At 50.0% G+C, this 22,887-nt stretch overlaps 1 protein-coding gene across 13 annotated transcripts in view; it reads left to right on the top strand.

Moving 5' to 3' along the window:
* Window positions 1–22,887, top strand: part of Cacna1b (calcium voltage-gated channel subunit alpha1 B) — a 165,160-nt gene that overhangs the window by 61,350 nt on the left and 80,923 nt on the right. For 5 of the 13 annotated variants that reach the window (XM_063283167.1, XM_063283166.1, NM_147141.3 and 2 more), the window contains exons 13-19: window positions 1,734–1,846; window positions 4,451–4,582; window positions 4,791–4,863; window positions 11,210–11,327; window positions 12,903–12,970; window positions 15,836–15,942; window positions 22,073–22,864. In XM_063283167.1, the coding sequence (XP_063139237.1) occupies window positions 1,734–1,846; window positions 4,451–4,582; window positions 4,791–4,863; window positions 11,210–11,327; window positions 12,903–12,970; window positions 15,836–15,942; window positions 22,073–22,864 (1,403 nt within the window). Of the gene's footprint in view, window positions 1–1,733; window positions 1,847–4,450; window positions 4,583–4,790; window positions 4,864–11,209; window positions 11,328–12,902; window positions 12,971–15,835; window positions 15,943–18,715; window positions 18,779–22,072; window positions 22,865–22,887 lie in introns of all 13 variants that reach the window. The other 8 variants (XR_010064570.1, XM_017591505.3, XM_006233574.5 and 5 more) reach the window with 3 other exon arrangements.

Genomic DNA, 22,887 nt, shown 5'->3' with positions numbered 1-22,887 from the left:
CCCCTAGAGCTTTCTCTTTCCACGAGAAGTGGTGCATGTTTGACAGTTTTCTCAGCCTGCTCTGTCAATAGGGACTCAAAAGATATATATATATATATATATATATGTGTGTGTGTGTGTGTGTGTGTGTATATATATATATGTATATATATTTTTTTTATTTATTTAAAGATTTTATTTTTAATTTTGTGTGTGTAGGTGCCTATGGAGGCTAGAGGTGTCAAATGTCCCCAGAGCTGGACTCACGAATTGTTATTAGCCATTCGCTGTGTGCACTGAGAAGCAAGCTCGGGTCCTCTGCAAGATCAGTGCATGCTCTAGACCGCTGAGCATTCTCTGTAGCCCTAGGGACCAAATTTATTTTCTATTGCCCTGGTCCTTTTCAGTCAACCTGGTATGCCTCTACCTGCACTTTTTAAAAGGGCATGTTGGGCATTTAAGGCTATTTTTATGGATATATTATAGACCTTCTTGGATTTTTACCCCATTAGATACAAATCAAGTCCGACAGAATAAGCCTTCTGCTCATGTTTCCTTGAGATACATTATGGTTAGCATCCTTTAACGTCCTGGAGAACTCACCGTCTTAGGCGCAAGCATGGACTATACCCCAGTCCCTCAGTTCCTTAGTCAGAGTTGGTCGTACACCCCGATCTCTTACTCTCTAGGACTAGGTAAGAAGTCTACCCTAACCTTGTAGCTCCTTTACAACTGGCCTGTAAGTCACACACTAGCCAGGACTGAGCTAGGAGTCACATGTTGATTCCCTGTCAGAACTGCCTTTTGCCCTTTTTCAGATCCATTGAAGTTACGGTGTTGTTTTTGTCATCGTCTTTAGACCATGCCCTGTCTCAACATTGGCATGACTTGGTATCTCTACAGGCTGGGCATTTTCTGAACCAGCAAGTCCTGGCTCCCTTCTGTTAGATTGTCCTTGCCTTTTATGTTTAGCCTAAGCAGAACGAGAGTCCAGGAACTTGGCTTGTCGCTCTCCAGAGGCAGATTATACCTCACAGTTTATTGAAATCATTTTCTACTGTTCCCACGGCTACAAGCAACTGTGGCCAGACTTCTTGTCAGGGGAGCATGGTACACACCTCCTCTGGCTGTCAACGAGATTTTCCTTGTGTCTTTGTAGGTCCTAATGAGCAAGGTTCTCAGTGTTCAGGGCACTTGTCATGTTCACTGACAGGCCATTCAGAACTTGTTCTCTGGCTCCAAAACTACTACTTACTCCTTTTTGGTTTCATTACAACGGTATACGACTGTGTTTCTAAAACCCATGCTGATCTTTCCTACTTGGAAGGCAGTGGTCTTAGGTTCAGTGTCTCAAGGCAACAAATGCATTGTGCTTCAATGTCTGTGAGGGAAGAGTTCCAGTGTGACACACTCAAAGGCCTCTGGCTCGATCTCTAATGATGGCCTTAGTTATTCCGGTTCTACCTTGGGGCTGTTGGCCAGCCTCATGGCCCAAGCCTGCCACAAGCTTCGTTCCTGGTCACCTGATCCTCTCCACAGGCTACTAGAGTGCTCCAGGAAGAAGAGCCCAGAACAGCAGGATAGACAACATTGCATCTGTGGCTTGTACGACTGGAGAGTTGGTGGGCATTTCCTGAGAGATGCGGTCATGCCAGTGCACATGCTCGGACATGCGTGCGTGTGTGTCAGCTTCATCCATGCATGCTCAGGTGTCCAAATACAGATGTGCCCTGTGTTGGTACTGTTTCTTTCAGGTGATTGTGGGGAGTATCTTTGAAGTAGTCTGGGCTGCCATCAAGCCAGGAACCTCCTTCGGAATCAGTGTGCTGCGGGCTCTCCGACTGCTGAGGATTTTCAAAGTCACCAAGTATGTCATTCTGTCATCTGCGAGCTCCTGGTTGGGGGAATGGGCAGAGGCAGCTCGTGAGACTGGAACACAGGAGATGGCGGGTGTCTTGGAGCCTCTTCTGTGCCTTTTAGCTTAAGTACAATATTGTTTGTGAAACAACACTTGCGAGAGCCTTCTGGCCTCAGGGCATTGTCAGGGCTGTCCTCAGTGGCCACAGTGCTTCAGTCCCTTCCCTGGTTCTCTTTAATTTTGTAGCACCGCAGTTTGATTCCATCTTCTCTCTCTCTCTCTCTTTTTTTTTTTTTTTGGTTCTTTTTTTCGGAGCTGGGGACCGAACCCAGGGCCTTGCGCTTCCTAGGTAAGCGCTCTACCACTGAGCTAAATCCCCAGCCCTGATTCCATCTTCTCTTAAAGCTAACAGTTTTATCTGCAGGCCCTCAAAGGCGACTTTATGGTAAATAGAGAAACCAGAAATTCTTGTTTATTTAAAAAAAAAATACCCCTAAAGGTCTTCATATTAAGTAAGCAGAGTGAGTCTATTCAGAGAGACACATGTTATAAGATTGTTCTTATATGTGGATTCTACATACACAACATGGAAACATAGACAAGACTGTCTGGGGTGAAGGAAGGGAATGAGCTGGAGAGACTGAGGTGTGGATGTGGTAAAAATGCATGATGTATTTGAAGGAAAATGTCTATGCTAGGAAAAACAGAGGAAAGCAGAGGTTCTCAGAAATCTTCCCATTGTCCTGTCCCAGGTTTTTGCCCAGCCACCGTGCAGAGGTGTGCCCTTACCTCATGGCAGTCAGCCTGGTGCCTACGTGGCACCTTTTCCAGGACTTGATTTCCCCACTTTCCTGACCCCACTTTTGGAACTAGGATAGTAACTAGACTTAGCTTTTAGTTCCAGTTCACATAAATCTTAACTCTGGAAGAAAGTTGCTTCATTTGTACAGGAGAAGCCTGAGGCTCAGGGAGGAGACAAGACCCTCCGCTCCCCGTTAAAAATGCAGGAGGGAGGAGTAGGAGGAAGTAGGGCCCTCTCCACAGTGGTCCTAGCAGGAGTAGAGGCTGCCATGGGCTGAGCTCCTCGTATTTCAGAGGCTCTTGTGCTTTGTGCCGTTCCAACAGCTGTGGCACTGAAGATATCCACCCCGAGTCCAGGCGGCACGTGCACCGCAGTCACCTCCCGGTCGACTGAGGTTCTGCTAGGCCTTTCCAACAAGTTCATTTCCAAACTGCAAACCACCTAAGGACAGAGATGCGTGAGCGGAGAAGAGGTTTATGCAGGAATCCTGTCCAGCTAGGCTGGCAAATGTGCTGAGCATGCCCCTTGACCTCTTCTTGGTCTCCCTTAAGTACCTATGGTAGGAGAGGCCCCAGGAAAATGCCTTTGCCCAAGTCTGGGGCCTTCAGATCCTCCCGAGGAGGTCAGTGACAGTGTCTGGAGGGAGGTAGGCTCTTTCCAGGCCAAAGGCCAGGCACTCAAAGTTTTCTAAAACTTCTGAATCTACTCAGATGAGGGTGGCTCACAGAGGGTGGCGGCCCTTCACCACGGGAACCAGGGGGAAGGAGCATATAGCAGTGCTCTAGGAAGGCGAGCACAGGGAGGCTTGCACCTGCTCTGCTGTCCCTCGTCCTTTGTGTCAGGGTGACAGAATAGCAGGCGTGAAGGGGCAGAGGCAGGTGGTATGTGTCCTGGGAGACACATTCTAGAGCTGGGGGTGGCAGTTGGACCTGTCACTTAGGAACAGAATCATTACAGATATAGATGGACCTTGTATGCCATGAAGCCTGGTTGTGAGTAAGGGAGTCATATTTTCTCTTCTCTTTGAAGAGTATGGTGAAGCAACCTTAAGAAGGGCCAGGTTAGCCATATCTTGGCCAATTGAACACTGGCTGGCGAAGCAACTAGAGCAATGGTTCTCAACCTCTGGGTTACAACCCCTTGCACAGGGTCACATTTTAGTTATCCTGCATACCAGATGTTTACATTATGATTCGTAACAGTAGCACAATTATAGTTGTGATGTAGCAACAAGGTAATTTCATGGCCGGAGATCGCCACCATGTGAGGAACTGTATTGAAGGGTTGCAGCATCGGGAAGGCTGAGAACCACTGAGCTCGAGGGTTAGAAAGTGTGAAGTCTGGGTTTGGAGCTGGCTGCCTGACAGACAGGGCATCTTTCTGATAAGAACAGGGCAGTTGGGGCTGGAGAGAAGGCTCAGCGGTTAAGAGCACCGACTGCTCTTCCAGAGGTTCTGAGTTCAATTCCCAGCAACTACATGGTGGCTCACAACCATCTGTAAAGAGATCTGATGCCCTTTTCTGGTGTGTCTGAAGACAGCTACAGTGTACTTATATATAATAAATGAATAAATCTTTAAAAAAAAAAAAAAGAACAGGGCAGTTTGGGAGAGGGTCCAGTGCTGCGGCTGCGTGTCTGCTGTTGCTATGGCACAGCTGAACTGAGTGTATAGGATCATGGGTTTTGACTCCTGAAGAGATGCTTGCTTCATATGGAGGGTGGGGCTCAGGTTGAATGCAGGGAGCAGGGTGGGTGTGAAGCAGCACTGGGGTGGCCCGGCTGGGCTTCAGCCCTCCTTCCTGCCTCTCAGGTATTGGAACTCCCTGAGGAACCTGGTTGTTTCCCTCCTCAACTCCATGAAGTCCATCATCAGCCTTCTCTTCCTGCTTTTCCTTTTCATTGTGGTCTTCGCTCTGTTGGGGATGCAGCTGTTTGGGGGACAGTAAGTAGCCCTGGATTAGGAGGGCAGACCAGGGGAGGCTGGACTCAGAGCACACACGGCCACCCCAGGCTTTCCCACCTGCTTCCTTCCTGCGGGTTCTCCAGTGGGTTTGGGGTTACTGAGAGCACCAGCAGTGAGCATGCTGATGTCAGGGACTGGTCCCCAGCCTCCTGACGGGACTCTACTCAAGACTTCTCTGTTTCCTCAGGTTCAACTTTCAAGATGAGACTCCAACCACCAATTTTGATACCTTCCCAGCTGCCATCCTCACTGTGTTTCAGGTGAGGCTGCTTGGTCTCTTCTCACTTTCCATGTCCCCTAGGTGCAAGGGAAGAGTTAGCGAAGTTAGAGGTCCTATGTTTGAACATAACCTCACACCGAGGTCCTGGACCTGGTGCCAAGGGAAAATGGGTTGCCACTGGGGTGGGGGCGGGTGGCAGGCGATAGATACTCCCATGGGCTGTTTGGTCTGTGAGCTCCCACTTGAGTTTGTCAGGGGTGGGGTGAGAGGGGGAAGCTCCCTCAGCCTGCCTGTGTCCATGTCATCAGTTCATTAGTTCTAAGGCCCGAGGCTGCTTCTATCCTCAGAGACAAAGCAGAGCTCTTCCTGAACTTCTCCTGTTTGTTTCAGGCCCAGTGACTCCATTCTCTTTCATTCTGGGATATGTGCCCGCCACTGCCCCCTGGAAAGCTGGCTGTGGGCCAACTGTCTGTCTGATGGGAGCCTTATTGGCTCCAGGGACCACCTTATTCTTGCTTGGATGCCTTGCCTAAGAGTGGACAGGATAGGAAAAACTGTTGGTCTGTCTGGGGACTGACAGGATGGGTGGGGCTTAGCTAAGATCTTGGCCTCTGAAAGGGGTGACCTAAGCCCAGCTCTGAGCCCACATGTGTGGGAGAACCTCTGCTCCCCCTTTTACGGGGAGGGCATGGTTCTGGCCAATAATCTAGACCCAATTGACAACTGGCCAAGAGAATGTGTGGTCCTAGGATCTATATCCATGCTCCATCCTTGGACTCCCCAAGTGAACCTGTCATCATTCCTTTTCTGTCAATAATACCTTAGCTTGCTAACAGGTCAATAGCTTCTAAGTCGTAGTCTCTAGTGTGGGGTAGGGCCTGTCAGCCTCTGGAGATAGAGATGTGCTGCTTCAGCCTGGATCCTGGCAGAGTCCACTGTGTCTGCTTGGGAATTCGATGTACATGCTGGGAAGGAGTGTTTTCCTGTGGGTCATGGACTAGGGTACCCAGGCACCAAGGGAGAAGGGCTGGCAGAGCCACATCTAAGGCCTAGAGTGAGCACGTTGAGAGGGTAGTCCTTGACCAAGTGTTTGGAGGCCAGGTTAGAGGGCTCGATAAGTAAACAGGTTTTGGCAGGTTCTAGCCAGTGAGAACCCTGGTATGGCTCCAGACTGGTAGGACAGTCTTACTGTGCCTCTGCTTCTTGTGCCCCCCCGCCACCCCCACCAACCCCCAGGAAAGGAGCTAAGTGCATAGTTAAGAGAACTGGGCCTTTTTGTCCAAAGGGTTCTGACTAGACCTCCATTCTAGTTTGCTTTCTGTTGCTGTGATAAACACTATCACCAAAAAGCAATTTGGAGAGGAAGGGGTTTATTTGGCTTACACATTCCCGGATCATAGTCTGTTACTGAGGGAAGCTGGAGTAGGAATTCAGGCAGAAGCGAAGGCAGGACTTCTCTGCTTTCAGTCTCATGGCCAGCTTCTTGTTTTCCAACTCTTAGGACCGCCTCACCCATGGCGGGATGGGACCTCCCCCACCAATCAGCAGTGGGGAAGATGACACAGACCAATGTGATGATTACATTCCCTTGAGGTTCAAGGTGACTGGAACCGACCAGCCCAACCTCACACCTGCTCTGAGCACAGCATCAGGACAGTGGCAGAGCGGCTGCGTGCTGTGCACATGTGGCTAGGCACTGTGAATACTAAAGGAGGCTAGAGATGTGGACAGGCTGGCCTGTCTTTAGCAGGAAGTCTTTGGACTGGAGTTCAAAGATCCAGGAAAGGAGACCCTGGCTCCCGACTAGGGTGAAAGTGTGGCTGGGAGGGGCGCAGAGAGGGAAGAAAAAAACCTTCTAATTCTCTCATGGGGGCTACAGATTAAATACTGTGGAATCCCGAGGCCCTGGAGGGGACCCATACCCATGGTTGGGAGGTGAGGCTACTCAGAGAAGGGGATTCCGGAGCAAGTGCACCTGAGTTAAGGAACAAGGAAGTACCCTCAGAAATCCCCAAACTGAGGAAAAGCACCTGAACCAAAGAACAAGAACTTAGTAGAAATTATGGAAATTAAAGTTATAGCAATCCAAGTTAAAAATATAGGTAGACTGCACTCTGGACACAATCCAAGGCATGGTGGACAGGCGAGCTGGGAAGAGCGGGTACCGCTGACTGTAGCATGGGAACAAGGGGTTGTTGGTGCATTGGATATTCTGGGCTTGAAGGTCAGGGGTGCTGGGGCTCCAGGTGCAGCTGAGGGAGGGGTAGAGATTTTATCTAGCATGCACTGACCCTGAGTTCAGTTCCAGAAAATACAAAAAGAAATGAATAAGAAGATAGAGGAGTGTTGTGTGCTAGGTGGAGAACACATGTTCATAGAGGCTTTGCCACTACGGTGCAGAAGACCACACCCTAAGGGCCACCCTGGACTAGCATTTCATAGAAGAAGACCACACCCTAAGGGCCACCCTGGACTAGCATTTCATAGAAGAAGACCACACCCTAAGGGCCACCCTGGACTAGCATTTCATAGAAGAAGAACTTCTAATGGCTGATTTCATGACTGACAGACACCAGAAGGTCATGGGCACTAACTTTTGAATATTGGGGTACAGTCTCAGAGCCTGGAACCTTGAGTCTTTGATCTGTGACTCCGCATATGGGAGGACTGTGCCCAGGTGCTGCTGGGAGCACTTCAGATGGCCATTAAGGAGAGATAGTACACTGAGGAAGAAATGGGAGGCCAGGGCCACTGCAGACCAAAGCCAGCAAGACAGCTTTATAAACGGGTTCTCCTAAATATTTGGAGGTTATTTCAAGTGTGTGGACTGCAGAGAGTATGTATGTTCCCCACTCACTCTGAGGCTAAATTATCATGATGGGGAATTCTAAACAAGGACAGTATGACAAAAGAAAAATAGATGTCATGATCACAGAGGCAAAAATACAGAAGAATCGAGAAGTCAGATAAAGATACACTTAAGCCTTTCTTCAAAAAGTAGGTGTGGCTGCTCCTGCGTGTACTTCTAGCCCTCAGGGTAAGGCATGAGGACTTCGAGTTTGAGGCAAACCTGGGCTGTATAGCAAGGGACCCCTCCCGAAGGAAAACAGAATCATAAAATAACAAGAAACAAAAGCAAACAGTCTTCTTTAATACCTTGGACTTTTCTTAGGCTATGAGACAACTTAATGCTAGGAAGTTCTGCTATGAAGAGGCATTTGAATGGGACAATACACTTGGCAGGGTGGAGAGGCGGCTGCGTGAATTCTATCAGATTACACCAGTCTCAGTGCAGTAGGATAACAACAAAATTGAAGATTCGTTTTTAGAATTGAAAAGAAAGGAAAATACTCATTAAAAATAAAATACATGTGCTGCCTTTGCGAGTGGCATGGGTGCGTTGGTTAGTCACACAGACGGGCGAGGCTGGCGAGGGGGCTTGCTGGGGAAGAGCGCTTGCCGTGTAACCCTACAACCTCAGTCCGGCTCCCGGAGCTCACATAAAGTTAGACTGAAGAATGAACTGACAAATCCTCCCTGACCTCCGCACACAGCACAGCAGGCACACAGCGCTCCTGTCCCCATCTCCTAATTGAAAAATTGAAATAGAAAAAAGCAAACAAACAAACCCAAAGACAAGCAGGATTTATTTCTGCATTGCACCTGGTATGAAAGTGAGCAGACCGGAGTTGGGGATTTAGCTCAGCGGTAGAGCGCTTGCCTAGCGAGCGCAAGGCCCTGGGTTCGGTCCCCAGCTCCGAAAAAAAAGAAAAAAAAAAAAGAAAGTGAGCAGACCAAAAATTTTAGAGCATACAGGGTGCCACGTCATTAACTAAAGGCAGAGAAGGTATTAAAGAAAATGTAAACACACAGCCAAAGTCTGTGACCAAGCAATTTGGCGCACTGGAAGACGCCACTAAAATACTTTAAAAAACCCAGAGCCAGGGAGATCATCCCAGGGTCAGCAAATGCCAAAGGATTGGTTTCTAGAGTGTATTGAGAACACATAAACCAAAGAGAGGAGGTTCTGTGGTAGGAAAAGGGCAAGGCACAGGCCAATAGCAGAGGAAAGGAAACACTGGGGAATAAGCTATCATAGCCCTGACTGCATCATCCAGGGAGATGCAAACTAAACCCTGTCTTGAACTGTAACCAAAAGCAGGAAAGCTTACATTGGAGTTTAGAAAAGATGTGGCTTTTAGAACCTCCATGTGCTGCTGGTGGGCAGTTGAAGTCATGTTGGACAGTGACTTCCTGACGTCCTATGAAAGCAGTGTCCCATCAAGTCCTGGGCTGGGTTTGCTCAGGTGTACAGATGCGACAGTTCAGCAGCAGTCGCTGTAATAACACTGTACGTCAGAGTGGTCATCATCCTGGGAACGTGTGTCGTGTGGGACCAGGGAAAACAGTTGACCTAGAACTACACATCAGGATGGATGCCTCTCACAAATGTAATTTTGGGCGGATCAGACAGGTTTTGGTGTAATTTGATATTGTTCTATAATACTGTATACTCTGTAAAAGCTCACATGAAGCGATAAACCCTGGAGTCAGGAAACTGTTTAACTAGGGAGGACAAAGCTGGTCAGGTCCATCGAGAGACGCAAGCCTCACTGGGATGGTTTATCTTTCTAAAAGTTAAAAATGACCTGCGTGTGGGTGTGTGTGACTGTGTGGATGCCCACAAGACCGGCAGCGAGGGTTGGGTCTCCTGGAACTAGAGTTACAGCAGCTGTGAGCTGCTGATGTCCATGGAACGGAACTCCAGTTGTCTCCAAAAGCAGCAGGGCCTTTACCAACCAAGCCATCTCTCCAGCCACTGGTGCTGAATTTCTTAATCTGCTTGATAGGTATATGAGGGTTGTGAGTTAATTTCTATTTAAAGTGCTAGTTACATAGTTAGGGGTTAGAATGACCAGTTTCAGGGAATCTGACAGATGGTTGTGAACCACCGTGTTGGTGCTAGGATTCGAACTTGGGTCCTCTGCAAGAGCAGCAAGTGTTACATGTTGATGATTGCTGACCCATCTCTCCAGGATGAAATTTATAATCTTAAATGCAATCATCAAAATCTAAAAGTAAACAAATTATAATTTTAATGGGACTAACAATTTAGAAAAAGCTTTTTTTTGAAATTCCCACATTTTATGGCAGCTTTAGCCAATAGATTTGAAAACTTAGATGAAACATACTTTTTTTTTTTAACAAGTAAACAGTAATTACTTAGCTTGGCTTAAGAAGGAAAGGGTTGGACACTGCCTTTCTGCTTCTTACCTTGAGCCTGTTAGCTATAACTTGGGGTTTATATAGCCTTCAAGGAACAGCTGAAAGTTAGCAGAAGCAAGGCATTTTAGGGGAAAAAAAGTTTTTCATGACATCAATGTATTTTGACACCATGGTCACAGGAACAATGCAAGTCAAGTAGCATACAGACCAAAAAGCCGTGTGTGTGTGTGTGTGTGTGTGTGTGTGTGTGTGTGTGTGTGTGTGCGTGCACATGTGTCTGTCTGTCTGTCCTGGGGTCACCTGTCTCAGCTGCTGACTTGGGTCCAACAGCAGACATTTGTGGATAGGAAACATCCAAGAGTGACCAAGATTGAGGAGGGAGTTACCTCTTATGATAAGTCTCAGGATTTCTGGGGTTGCTCTAGTTGTGATGATAGCATGGCATATGTAAAGATCAAATGTTAAAGAGCAGAATATGGTGCTCTGAGACATGATTTCCATGGATAAAGAGTTGGCTATATGAGAAATATGACATTAAACTCAGTGGGGAAGGGTGGTATATTCAGTACATGGGTCTAGAAAAATAGAGTCCCATAAGAATTAACAGGATAACCGTAGCTATACGACACAGAGTCCCAAGCAGATTAGAAGCTTATGTGAAAAAAATCATACTTTCAAATGATCAGTGAAATGTCTGACCAGAACAGAGAGTGGGAAGGAGGGCAGGGCAGGGAGAGAGGAGTTGCCCAGGCTCCTAGAGCGGAACTGTCAATGCTGCTTCTACATTTCGGAGTGAAGGTAGAGATAGTGGTTTGCTGATAGAGCAGAGACTGTGTTTAGTCTGTCCATGAGAGGGGACGTTCGTGGCCAAAGGTAGCAGGAGGCTGGAGAGGCAAAGGCCCGCCTCCATCACGTGACTCTGAGCAGCTCGCTTCCCTTTCAAACCCTTGCTGTCTATAGAGAAATGATAGTATGGTCCAGTGACCCCAGATGGCTTCATCTTCTGTGCCGCCACCTTCTGTCTCTTGGACCTTTGGAACTCCTGTAATCTTAAAATTGTGTGCATGGGCACACTGGCCCTCGATGTCTGTGTGTGTGCCTGTGCTGTGCTCTCTGGGGCGTGGTTCTGATGTGCTGTGTACTCGTTTTCTCTCCATCAGATTCTGACAGGAGAGGACTGGAATGCAGTCATGTATCATGGGATTGAGTCACAAGGAGGAGTCAGCAAAGGCATGTTTTCATCCTTTTACTTCATCGTCCTGACACTGTTTGGAAACTGTATCCTTCTTGGGGCTAAGTGCAAGTGGTTCATATGCAGCGTTCTTCCTGTGAAGCCACCTCATGGCTTCCTCCAGGAGGGCTGAGGTGTGTAACAGTTCCTTCTCAGAGTGGGGATACGTATCCCCAGGGTGCCAGAGCCATGAGTCTGGAGGGGTCTCTGGGTGTGGGAAAGGGTTATCTAGAGGCTGGGGCAGGTTACCAGGCTCTCAGGAAACACTGAATAACTGTGGAGTCCTCGCAAGACGGTATGGATATGGAGCGGGTAGGGGAGAAGGCTTTCTCCAACCTTAGCCTTAGCCAATAGGTTTGGGTTGGGGTCTGAGAATGTGTATTACAACAGTTTCATAAGCAGGACCTGATACGTTGGTCTAGGAACCAACCCCATTTAGAGAAAGTGATAGAATGTTGGAGAGCCCAAAAACCACACTGTAAGCTGGAGCCAAACATCTGTGAATTGTAGCACAGCTCCTTTTGTGAAGATGGTTCTTGCAGTGTCCCATCCTCCCACCTGGAGGGCATTCGAGCACAGAATGAAGGAAGTTGAGGATAGCCCTGGTTTCAGGGAGGGGCCAGAATAGCACTGTTGACCTCGTACTTGCCACAGCAGCCATATTAGTCAGGGTTCTCTGCAGTAATGGAACTTATAGAATGGACGTGTGTTGATATAGGATTTATTAGAATGACTTACAGGCTGCAGGTCAGCTAATCCAACGAGGGCTGGCTGTGAGCAAGAAGTTGAAGAATCTAGTAGTTGTTCAGTCCATAAGGCTAGACTTTAGGAGAAGTTGGAATCCTGGAAGCAGGCTCTAATTCACTGGCAAGTGAAGAAATGAACTTGCTAACAAGGCAAGAGCAAACAGTCAAACTGCAAAGGCTTCCTTCTTGCACATCCTTATGTGGGCTTCCAGGAGAAAGGTCTCCCCATCTCAGCTGATCTGGATTAGAGGGATGCGTCCCTCACTCAGAGGTATAGATTAGAAATAGATCATCCTCCTGCAAATTAAGTGAAATTCGCTGGCAGGTGTGCCCTCTGTATGTGGGCTTTAGTTAATTCCAGATGTTGACAACCAAGAATAACCATCACAGCAATTAAGCACTAAGTCCAGCATGTCAGCCATCAGATGCCTACCCTCCTGTTTAATGAGGGTGCTTTCTGATGTGCTTAGATCTCCCTCTGGCTGGATACCTGCAGATTGCTGCCTTTAACTCTGCTTGGGGCGTGGAGAAGCCTCCATGTGTGTGGTAGGTTAGTCCATAGGGTACACGGTACTTAGAGGGGTTCTGCGTGGTCTCAGCAAGGCTGTGCTGTCCTATCCCAGTCTGTGTGTATGTAGAGAGGGCTGAGTCATGCGAAGCTGTAGAGGGGCAATGCAGCTGGTGAGAACTGAGGTCATGGGGAAGGGGCCTTGTGCATCTAGGTTTACTGGGTCCCAGAATGGGCTGATGGTTTCAGGGGGTAGAGGCTGGAGACTTGGTAGATGGACGTTTCTGTTTTTCATGGGAAACCATGATGGAATGATATGAGACAGTTTGTGGGGCAGAGGGCTCCATTCCTTAGCTGGAGCCAACCAGACACCCTGTTGAACGTTTTCTTGGCCATTGCTGTGGACAACCTTGCCAATGCCCAGGAGTTGACCAAGGTATGTAAAACGCCACCTGCAGCCTAGAAGGTGCTAAGGAGTCTGGGGCTCGGTACATGTTACTCTGGATGAAGTTATAGAGTCACGAGGGAGGTCAGCTCCTGGGTCAGCGTCCGTGTGACTTTTCTCCAGGGGAATCTTCTCAACGTCATGAACAAAGAGATAGTAATCTGGGTTCTGGGTACAGAGGGTTGCCACGGAAGCAAGGAGGGACATGGTCTTAAAGGTAGGTATATGTGTAGGCAGGTTCCCAAAGGAGATGTGGCTTTGGAGGGGGGAATGAACTGCAGGATAGAGTGTGGGAGCATGTAGAGGCTGAACAGGACTACACGTGCATGCGTGTGATGAGGGTGAGAAGTGTTCCCAGACAAGGTGAATGAGGGCCCTAGGGAATGCCTGGTTCTGAATGCCTGAGGGGCAGCGAGAGGCCGCCCTCAGATGCTCAGTTTGGCAGTGGTGATTCTGTCTGTGCACATCTGTGTCACAGCAGGGCAGCTCCTTCTCTAGGCGGTACCCAGCAGGGACCATTCAATATTCATTTCTTATGTCCAAGCCCAGTGGGGGACATGATTATACATGTATCTCTCTCTGGTTTCCCTGTAGAAGACAGAACCCCCTCTGTAGCAACCCTCAGTTCTGTGTCCAGGTACCTGCTATGTAGCTGGGCTGCCTGCTCTCAGCCTAAGACCTTCATTTTGATTCAAGTTCTGGCTATAGCACAGAGGCGGCTACCGAGAGAATTACAGACACCTTACATGTGTGCGTGTACCAGGTTTCTGTAAGAGGTGCTCTGTGTTCTCTGTTGCTCGAGTTGGCACCTGTGCATGTCTCCCAAGTCTGAACTTAGCAGGCCAGAGTTCTCCTCACGTTGGGACTGAGAGGGCATAGCTTACGCAGTGTGGTGGCCACGACCCTGCATTGGCTTCTCCTTAGTGTTTTCTCTTCCTGCATGGAGCTGGTCCTGAGGTCCTGGGCTCCTCTTTTTCTCTGACCTCTGGCACCTGAGGACTCAGGAGTGCCACTAGCTGGCTCATTATTGTCACCAATCTGGCCGGTGCTGAGTATGGCCATCTGGCTCTGGCCAGATTCCTGGCTGGGCTCCACAGGCTGGAGGGTCCCATGTATTGCCAGAGCTATCCCTGGTGATAGTGTTTCTGGAACCATGTGAATTTGGAACACTAGCGATATTCCTGTGTAGAAATACACTTGAGTCCTGATGTCTCTCCATGTTCTCACGTGGGTGAGGGTAAACTGAGGAGGCATGATCTTCATGGACCTGCCTGTATACAGAACTCTCTATGGTGAGTTCTAAACAAGAATCCTCCTGCCTTGGGAATTGGGAGCAATGACAGCCCCATGTCTGGGCACATGTTGCTGCCTGGGCTAGGCTTGAGTGCTGGAAGGGAGGACTTAATCCATCCGGTGTTAATTAGCTTTTCTTTGCTGTGACTAAACAAACAAATTAGAGAAAAAAGGCTAAATAGGTAGACACTTTTATTTTGTCTCATGATTTCAGAGCTTTTAGTCCATTGTTAGCTGACTGTATTGTACCCAGGCTTGAGGCAAAGTCAAGAATCATGGCAGAAAGTTGTGGCAAATCAAAGCTGTTCTCTTAATGGTGGCTCAGAAGCAGAGACGGACAGGAAGGGGCCAGACCATGATATAGTGACATCTCCTAGTGATCTGTGCCTTCCAAAAGGGCCCCATTTCCTACGAGAGACCAAGCATTTGATAGGTGAGCCTGTAGGGCACAAATGTGATACTTTAACACTTTCACAAATGTATCATAGCACTGACTGTTTTTCTGTGACGTGGAAATAAATTCAAACTGATTGATTTGTAGAATACTTAGGCCATTTAACACATACCTTGAAGTGATCAAGATGACTCTTTCCCAAGGGGCCTGTCTCAGACCGTTGAAGACTCGTGCCAGGGAGTGCTGTCTGAGGAACTAGCCATCTCTTTCCGGGCCTGAGGGTCTCTGCAGTGACGTTTTCTGGGCAGTGACTAGAAGCCTAGGTTTTTTGGGTCATTTTTATGCTCCTCAAGATTCAGGTATATTTTGAGGAGTGTTAGCTTTCAGGGGAATTAGCCTCAGGAGGGCTAGACTTGAGGGTTTTAAGAAATCATGGGGGTCCACTTGTTCAGACGCACAGCTTAGAGGTCTCCCTGCCTGGTCTCGGGCTCAGCAGTGGTACTTATTCCGAGTCTTAGAACAAAGCTTGTTGGTGTTGTTGGCTTGACATGGTGTCAAGGCCAGAGGCTCTGCCAGGTGTCCATTTCTCTTTCTGGACAGGTAGCTGCATACATGCAGGTCCTATCACAGTGGCAAATAGTCACGTGTGACTTTATGGGGTCTGACTGGTTCAGGCAGAGAAACTCAAAGATGGCACATGGTCCTGATGGGGACAGGGAAGGGCTCGGCGCCTTGACCTTATTTCCAGCTTTGCGGGGTAGGCCGGCTTTATTCAGGTGGTTCAAGAGCTCCCAGAAGGACAGGGGGATGGGAAGGGGACAGATTTGCTGTGGTGAGCTTGAGGTATGAAAAAGATGCCCTGGTAGTGGCTTTGTATTGGTTTGGGGGTGATCAGGACTTGCTACGCCTACCAGCACAGACAGAGTCATCAGCTCATCAACACGCTGGACAGCACTGGTGCAGGAGTCCCAGATACTGTCACTCTGGTCCACAGACCTGGGAGGGGAGGTCTTGGAGGATCCCGAGATAACTTACCCTGGGTCACCAGGCACTCTGTCCACCAAGGACGTGGATGTCCGCATAGAGGCATTGGGAAGAAGGACTGACAGCCTCAGAGTGGCCAGTCAGGTTTTGACTTGAGAAGACTGTTGGTTTTGCTGTTCACACAGGATGAAGAGGAGATGGAAGAGGCAGCCAATCAGAAGCTTGCTCTTCAGAAGGCCAAAGAAGTAGCTGAAGTCAGCCCCATGTCTGCTGCCAACATCTCCATTGCTGCGTAAGGCTCTTGGGAACGGAGTGTGGGTGGTGTGGGCAGCAGCAGAGCCCATGTCCCCAGAAGCCCTGCCCTGGCCAGGGCTGGTGGAGACACAGCCCTTCCCTTGAATCGTGTTGAGAGGAGCCTGTGCGAAGGGCTTAGCTGAGCATTCTTTCTGCCTTTCCCATCTGCACATGGGCAGAGTGTGAGTGTGTGGCCTTCATGTTGGGGTTAACTGGGCTTCTGAGTCACTGCATGGCGTCTGGGTGGTCCTAGTGGGCCTGTCTTTGCAAAACCCTGGCAGATGTCAGAGCAAGGGGTCAGCATATAGATTTTACACATAAGTTTCCAGAAATATACTTTGTGAGACAGACAAAAGGTTCTAGTGCAGCCCAGCCACTTCCAAAAATGTCTCTGCAGGAGCTTGTGAAGGAGGCATCTGTGATGAGAAAGGGTAAGTGTTCTCTGTGGGAAGACCCAGTCTCCCTGTCATTCAGCCAGGTCTCAGGTACAGTGAAGTTCATGGACGGGTTAGGGACTTTGGGGAAAGTTAGTGTTTAGGAGTCAAGAAAATTGGGCCCATGGCCTGGCCGTAGGCAAATCTTGGAAGAAGTAGACCCTGTTGGCATTGAGGCTGCACATTGTCCCTGCCACACACTTTTCATAGGCTGGGCGCATGGCTTTGACTCAGCACCTTGTGGTGACTTATGACTGCACTGCTGAATTATGTGTTGGAACTTGTTGGTCATAGCTGTTGATGTAGTGATCAATGTGTGTGTGTGTGTGTGTGTGTGTGTGTGTGTGTGTGTGTGTGTGTGTATCAAAAGTGGTTCTGTTCCTTCCCAGAGGTAACCAGGCAGTCTTTTCAGAGGACTTGTCTCTAAGCCTAGTAGAGAGCATTTGGCCTGAGAATTGTCAGCCAGAATGGCTGCAGCCCATGGAGACCAATGCTGGGAGCCAGGTGGGCTTAGGGTATCGCATCCCATTAGGGTGGTATGGGTGGCTTGTGGAGCTCAGCCTACAAGCCTATCCTGTTGTTTCATTGTTTGGCCAGTTCAGTTGTTGATTAGGTGGGCAGTTTAATTCAATACTTTGATCCTGACTTGATAAGACTCGGCAGGAAATCTTCCCGATTTCCTATCTGAGCTCTGTGAGCTAGTGGTGGTCTGTTGTAGAGGATGGCAGGTAAGCATTTGGCACAATCTGCTCCCAGCTTCATGGAGACATGTGGTGTGAAGCGATGCTCTTTTTAACACTTGCCTTCTCTACAGTTCCCAGCCGTGAGCAGCTCCTGCTGCCTCCAGGGGTTTCCATTCCAAAAGGCGCTCCTTTCTGACTGATACCTAGGAAGAGTGTAGGGTCCTTTCATCACCAGGAGAAATCGCCCAGGCCTTCCTTCCCTCACTGCCCTGTGTTGTGTTGTGCCCCCAAGAATGGGAGAGCTAATGGTATTACATTAGTTTGAGTAGAGGTTCTGGGGAGTTGGCCACACTGGGTGCCCTTTCCCTTGAGCGTGGTGCTGAGTGAGGGAGCTGCTGCTGCTGCTGGCTCTTGTCACCCATGTGAAGACCTCTGAGGGCTCAGGACTGTGTGAGTTCTCTCTTGTGGCTTGCTGCCAGACTGGAGAGAATGAGGCTGTCACAAACCTCTTATCTTGGCAGCTTCCCTCACAGCTGTGCCTGTGTCAGCACCGGGGGAACTCTCTTAGGGTGTTGTGTGGCTGCTGAAGGACCTTCAGCATCATGGTGATTGAGGCCTACTGCATTCTGGGTAGCATGACAGGCGATCCCAGAATTTCTGGGATGGGGTGCAGTCCTCTGCATCCCCATGAAAGCTTCTTAGGTTCCTCGAGGAGTAGGACACTAAGTGTAGGGTGTCTTTCTGCTTCTCTCCACTGCGATACCTCATTCTTAGCTAGTTTCCTAGGCACACACACAGACACTCTCACTCTTCAAAAGTCTTCCATTCACAACCGCACATGCCTTACATACACTCACAACCTCACACTCACTAGTCCTAGGTTCACACTCATGACCTCACACTTGCAGCCACTCTCTTCAGCACTGTGGTATGCTGACATGCACGCTCACACTGGGACTGTGTGAAGATGAACGGTTTTCAGCTAACGTGCAGATACCTTGGCCTTTAGAAAGGGGCACTGGGGACCTCCCCGACCGTCCCCGTGAAGCCAGCATGAGGAAAGGATAAAGAGATCGTTGCTCTCTCCACTGTTTTTGGAGAAACTTCTACACATCACTTGGAAATGGCTGCCATAACCACATGGGGACTGGGGGTCTAGGGGCAGAGATCAAGTCCTTACGAGGAAGGCAGGTGGGTTAGGTGGCAGGACCTGGGTAGCCCCACAGGGGCAGGCTCTTTCTCCTGTATTTGCCCTGTGCTTCAGGTCAAGTTTGCTTGGGACTTTGGGTGTAGGAGACTGTTGGAACTGCTGTAAGGGTGGCTGTTAACCTTCCCTGACCACTCCTCCTTAGGGCAGTGTGGGCCAAGCTGTGGTGATGGATGATCTCGGAGAGAACTGGGTCTTGTCTTCCAGCCACATAGGGTGTATTGGTTCCCTTTAGCCTCACTTTTCTGCACACATGGAGTTGGCTCTCAGCTTCTCTTTAGCGCCGGCCTTGGCCAGTGCCCGTCTGGCAGATGTTTCTCTAGCCTTCTGCCAGGCGTGCACTGTGTCCCACACCTGCACCAACGTGGCGCCATGTGTCACTCATGTCTCAAAACATTCTCTCTGGTTTTCTCACTCCTGTTTATGTTTTGTTTCTTGCATGTGCAGTTTTGTAAAGCAAACTCGAGGTACTGTATCTCGCAGCTCATCTGTCTCCAGCGTAAACTCACCGTGAGTGGTTCTGCTATGATTCTCCATCTGTGACTCCATGATAACTAATGTGCTCACACCTTCCCTCCACTCCTGACTGCTTCCCCCCAGAGTCATTTGCTTCATGGGCAGCTCCAGCCCAGCCTTCTGTGGGAATGGTGGCCATGTCCCCTGTTGTCCCCGAGTCCTATGCACAGGCTCAGATCTTTCTAAGCTTGGTCCTCCTCTCCTCTCCCTTCTGGTCTCTGTCCTTTTGTCTGCTGTTTGTCTGTGTGCAGTCACTCCAGTGTCTTGTATCTATCTATTTCTTGGCTAGGGCAGAGCTCTGTGGGTTAAGGTCTCCTGTAGTTCTCATGAAGCCCTATGCACAGGGATGACACAGAGGGCTCTGGGACCATGCCTCAGCTCCTCCTAACCCCTCCTTAATTTGGGGAGAATGCATCAGTTATTCTGAGGTGGCCTTTGTTTTATTATGAACAAAGCTTCTACAGAGCTTGTAGTAGGCCAGGGGAATACTAAAAACCCTAGGATGGGGACTGAGGGTCTGGGAGCAGAATGGGGACTGGGTGCTCACTCATAGGGAAGGAAAGTAAGGTGGGTAGCAGAACAAGCTAAGCCTCCTTGGGGGTGACACTAGCCTGGCTACTTGGCCTGAGTAGCTCTTCCTGGGGAATGTGTTCCTGGGTCTTCCTTCAAGGATAGGGCCAGCACCTATGAGTGAGGGGCCCCATCCTAGCTCCTAGGGGAGGGGCTGCTACTGTCTTCTGCCAGTGGATCCTCTTGCTGGAGAAGGAGTGTTTGCAGTTGGGCCCTCCATGTCTTTTGCCTGCTGTGTGTGCCTTTTTGACAATACCGCGGGACAATCTCAGTCTTCTAACAAGTGTGAGATGCTGCTGGGTGTTGGACCCTGATGTTTGGCAGGGTGAGAAAGCCTGTTGGGTCCTCAGTGGTCCATATTGGCAGAAATGGGCATCTGTGGTACATACTGGGGACATCTCATCCTTCCTGTAGCAGCAAGTGACAGGCCAGCTCTGCCCAGAGACCTCACAGTCTAAAACTTCTTTCTGAGCCTTGAGTTGTCCACAGGGCCTCAGCTGAGAGCCCCTCACCTTCCAGACATGACTGTGTAGCATCTATAATCTGGGACCAGGACATCATGAGCTCTTCCCCACTGGCTCTTTAGAGAGCCCTGTTAATGTAGATTCTACCTGAGTAGTGTTGCCAGCCACATAGCAGTATAGGTCAGTGAGCAGTTTCCTTTCAAGAGAGGGTCTTGAATTGCTTGTAAAGTTGGTAAAGAGGACTAGAGCTAGCTGTCTGTGCTAACTACAATGGGCCAAGGTGGGGACAAAAGCTTTAGAGACCCCGAAGGAACCTGCTGGTCTCTATGGGTTTGTGGGTCACTCAAAACAGTCTGGTGATAGTAGGTTCCAGCAGCCTGAGGAGGTGAGTGGGTGGCCCTGGCCTGGAATTTGGTCTTCTGTTTTATGTTTTGAGGCCTAGTGATGCCCTTCATTCCCGTGGGAGCCTGTCTCCTTTCTGTACTTGAGGTAGCCTTGAAGAGAGAGTCATACTTGGGGCAAGGCTAGGGCTGTGTGAGTCCACTTCTGCCTGTACCACAGGACTGGAGCTTCAGGCCTCTGCATGGGCCCATAATCTTCACTGCCCTTCTTGCCCAGTGGCGTTGCCGGCCCTACCCAGAAGGCTCACTTGAAGCGGTCACCTCTGCTGATCGGAGGACCCAGAGTCCAGTTCCATGTTGGTGTGTCGGACCTATTGAGAGGCCCAGGCAGTGAGTGAGTGATGTCAGCCGCCCCGGGATTCCTGAGGAGGGCACTCACCCTCTTCCTTATCTTGCCTTCAGTGTTGTTCAAAGATAAGCTCTATCAGGGGCAAGGAAGCCCCGTGGGCATTACTGTCTTACTGGAGTAAAGATAGCATGATTTTGATGTCTCAGTGAGCACAGCAGCTGGGGTCCTGAACCAGAGACGTTTCCTGCTGCTCTGTCAGCCTCATCGGAGAGCCTAGGGGAGAAGGCCTAGACTCTTCTTTAGCTGACAGACTTGGCAGGTGCTGGCTCCTCACCAGCACCTGATGGGATAAGATTTGCTCTCCTCCTCTTCAATAGTTCTATTGTCTTGGGCACAGTTTGCACCTGCACTGTCAGGCAGATGGGGTCTGACTGAAAGCTTGCTTCTTCCCTTCTGCCCTTCTGCATATGAACCTATCAGTGACTAGCTATGGTTTCCAAGTAGGTCTTGTCCTCTTCCTAGGCTCAATCTCTGCCCTTGTAAGGTGGGCATAGGAGAAGCACCCATCCCTGAGGTGGTTATAAAGGACGCGTGAGGTGGGTATGAACCCAGAGGCTGGTGCCATGACTGTCGTCAGTGGTACCACAGACTCTGCCAAGGTCATCCAGAAGCCTCTAAAGACTTGAGGGTGAGGCTCTAGTCTCAGATGTGGTTTCTTCTTGGCAGAGGTGGGGGTTGAGGCCACCTGTTTTTGGGCTGGTTTTATTCAGTAAAGAACTCAGAATGAAAAGGGCTCCCTGTTTTGGATGTGGAAACAGATGTCTGGGCCAGTGATGTTTGAATGAAGACAAGGCCCTTCATTGTTCAGTGAGAACTGAGCTAGGCTGCTGCCCACCCCTGGTGCTGGAGGGCTCTCTTCTCCGGAATAAAGGGTCCCCACAGAGCCAAGGGAGAAGAGGGCATTCTAGTCTGACTTGGGCTCCTGGTAGTTGGTTGAAGCCAAATAGCTCTTTACCAAGGGCTGCCCGAGTGGCTCAAAATGCAGCAGATGTTCTGTTTGTCCTCGACAGGGCTACATGCTCCCTTGGGAGGTGCCGTGGATGTCTCTAGGGAAATGTCCATTTGTGTGGCCCTTCCTGGGCCAGCTCCCAAGGGAGGCTACAGGGGTGCCTCCTTCAGTCCTTCTCCATTTGCAAGATGGTCTTTCCTTCCCACTGGCTAGCTGCCCATCTACCTTGAAATTCTGTTTACCCACTCATGCTGGCACCTGGCATTCCCACAGCCTTGCACCCTTCAGACTCTGGGCCATTGTCCTCCTGCAGCTAGGGCCCATCACCAGCCTGTTACTGCTGTCAGCCGACCTGTTCAGGACACTGACAGGAGGAGCTGAACTCTACTCCACCTCTGGGTATTCTTCCCCTGATTTGCAACACTGCTGGGGTCTTTAAGGCTCTAGTCACCTCTCTTTCCCTGCCCCCATATCCCTCCATCGCTTGTGTTCATCTGCGGCTTCCCTGTGAGGCAGGGATAAGTGTTAGTGACACTCATGACAGTCTCCCCGCAGCAGGCAGCAGAACTCGGCCAAGGCGCGCTCAGTATGGGAGCAGCGGGCCAGTCAGCTAAGGCTCCAGAACCTGCGTGCCAGCTGTGAGGCACTGTACAGTGAGATGGACCCGGAGGAGCGCCTGCGTTATGCCAGCACGCGCCACGTGAGGCCAGACATGAAGACACACATGGACCGACCCCTAGTGGTGGAACCTGGTCGGGATGGCCTGCGGGGACCCGCCGGGAACAAGTCAAAGCCTGAGGGCACGGAGGCCACCGAAGGTGCGGATCCACCACGCCGACACCACCGGCATCGTGATAGGGACAAGACCTCAGCCTCAACCCCTGCTGGAGGCGAACAGGACAGGACAGACTGCCCAAAGGCCGAAAGCACCGAGACCGGGGCCCGGGAGGAACGTGCGCGCCCTCGTCGAAGTCACAGCAAGGAGGCTCCAGGGGCTGACACACAAGTGCGTTGTGAGCGCAGTAGACGTCACCACCGGCGCGGATCCCCGGAGGAGGCCACTGAACGGGAACCTCGGCGCCACCGTGCCCACCGGCACGCACAGGACTCAAGCAAGGAAGGCAAGGAGGGCACTGCACCGGTGCTTGTACCCAAGGGCGAGCGTCGCGCAAGACATCGAGGCCCGCGTACGGGCCCCCGTGAGACAGAGAACAGTGAGGAGCCCACACGCAGGCACCGTGCAAAGCATAAGGTGCCACCAACACTTGAGCCCCCAGAGAGGGAGGTTGCAGAGAAGGAGAGCAACGTGGTGGAAGGGGATAAGGAAACTCGAAATCACCAGCCCAAGTATGTAAGAGGTCTCAATGGGG

Source organism: Rattus norvegicus, chromosome 3 (assembly GCF_036323735.1).
Source record: "Rattus norvegicus strain BN/NHsdMcwi chromosome 3, GRCr8, whole genome shotgun sequence".
Taxonomy (NCBI): Eukaryota; Metazoa; Chordata; class Mammalia; order Rodentia; family Muridae; genus Rattus; species Rattus norvegicus.
Note: the sequence above shows the minus strand (reverse complement) of the source record. Positions and strands in the feature narration are given on the sequence as shown.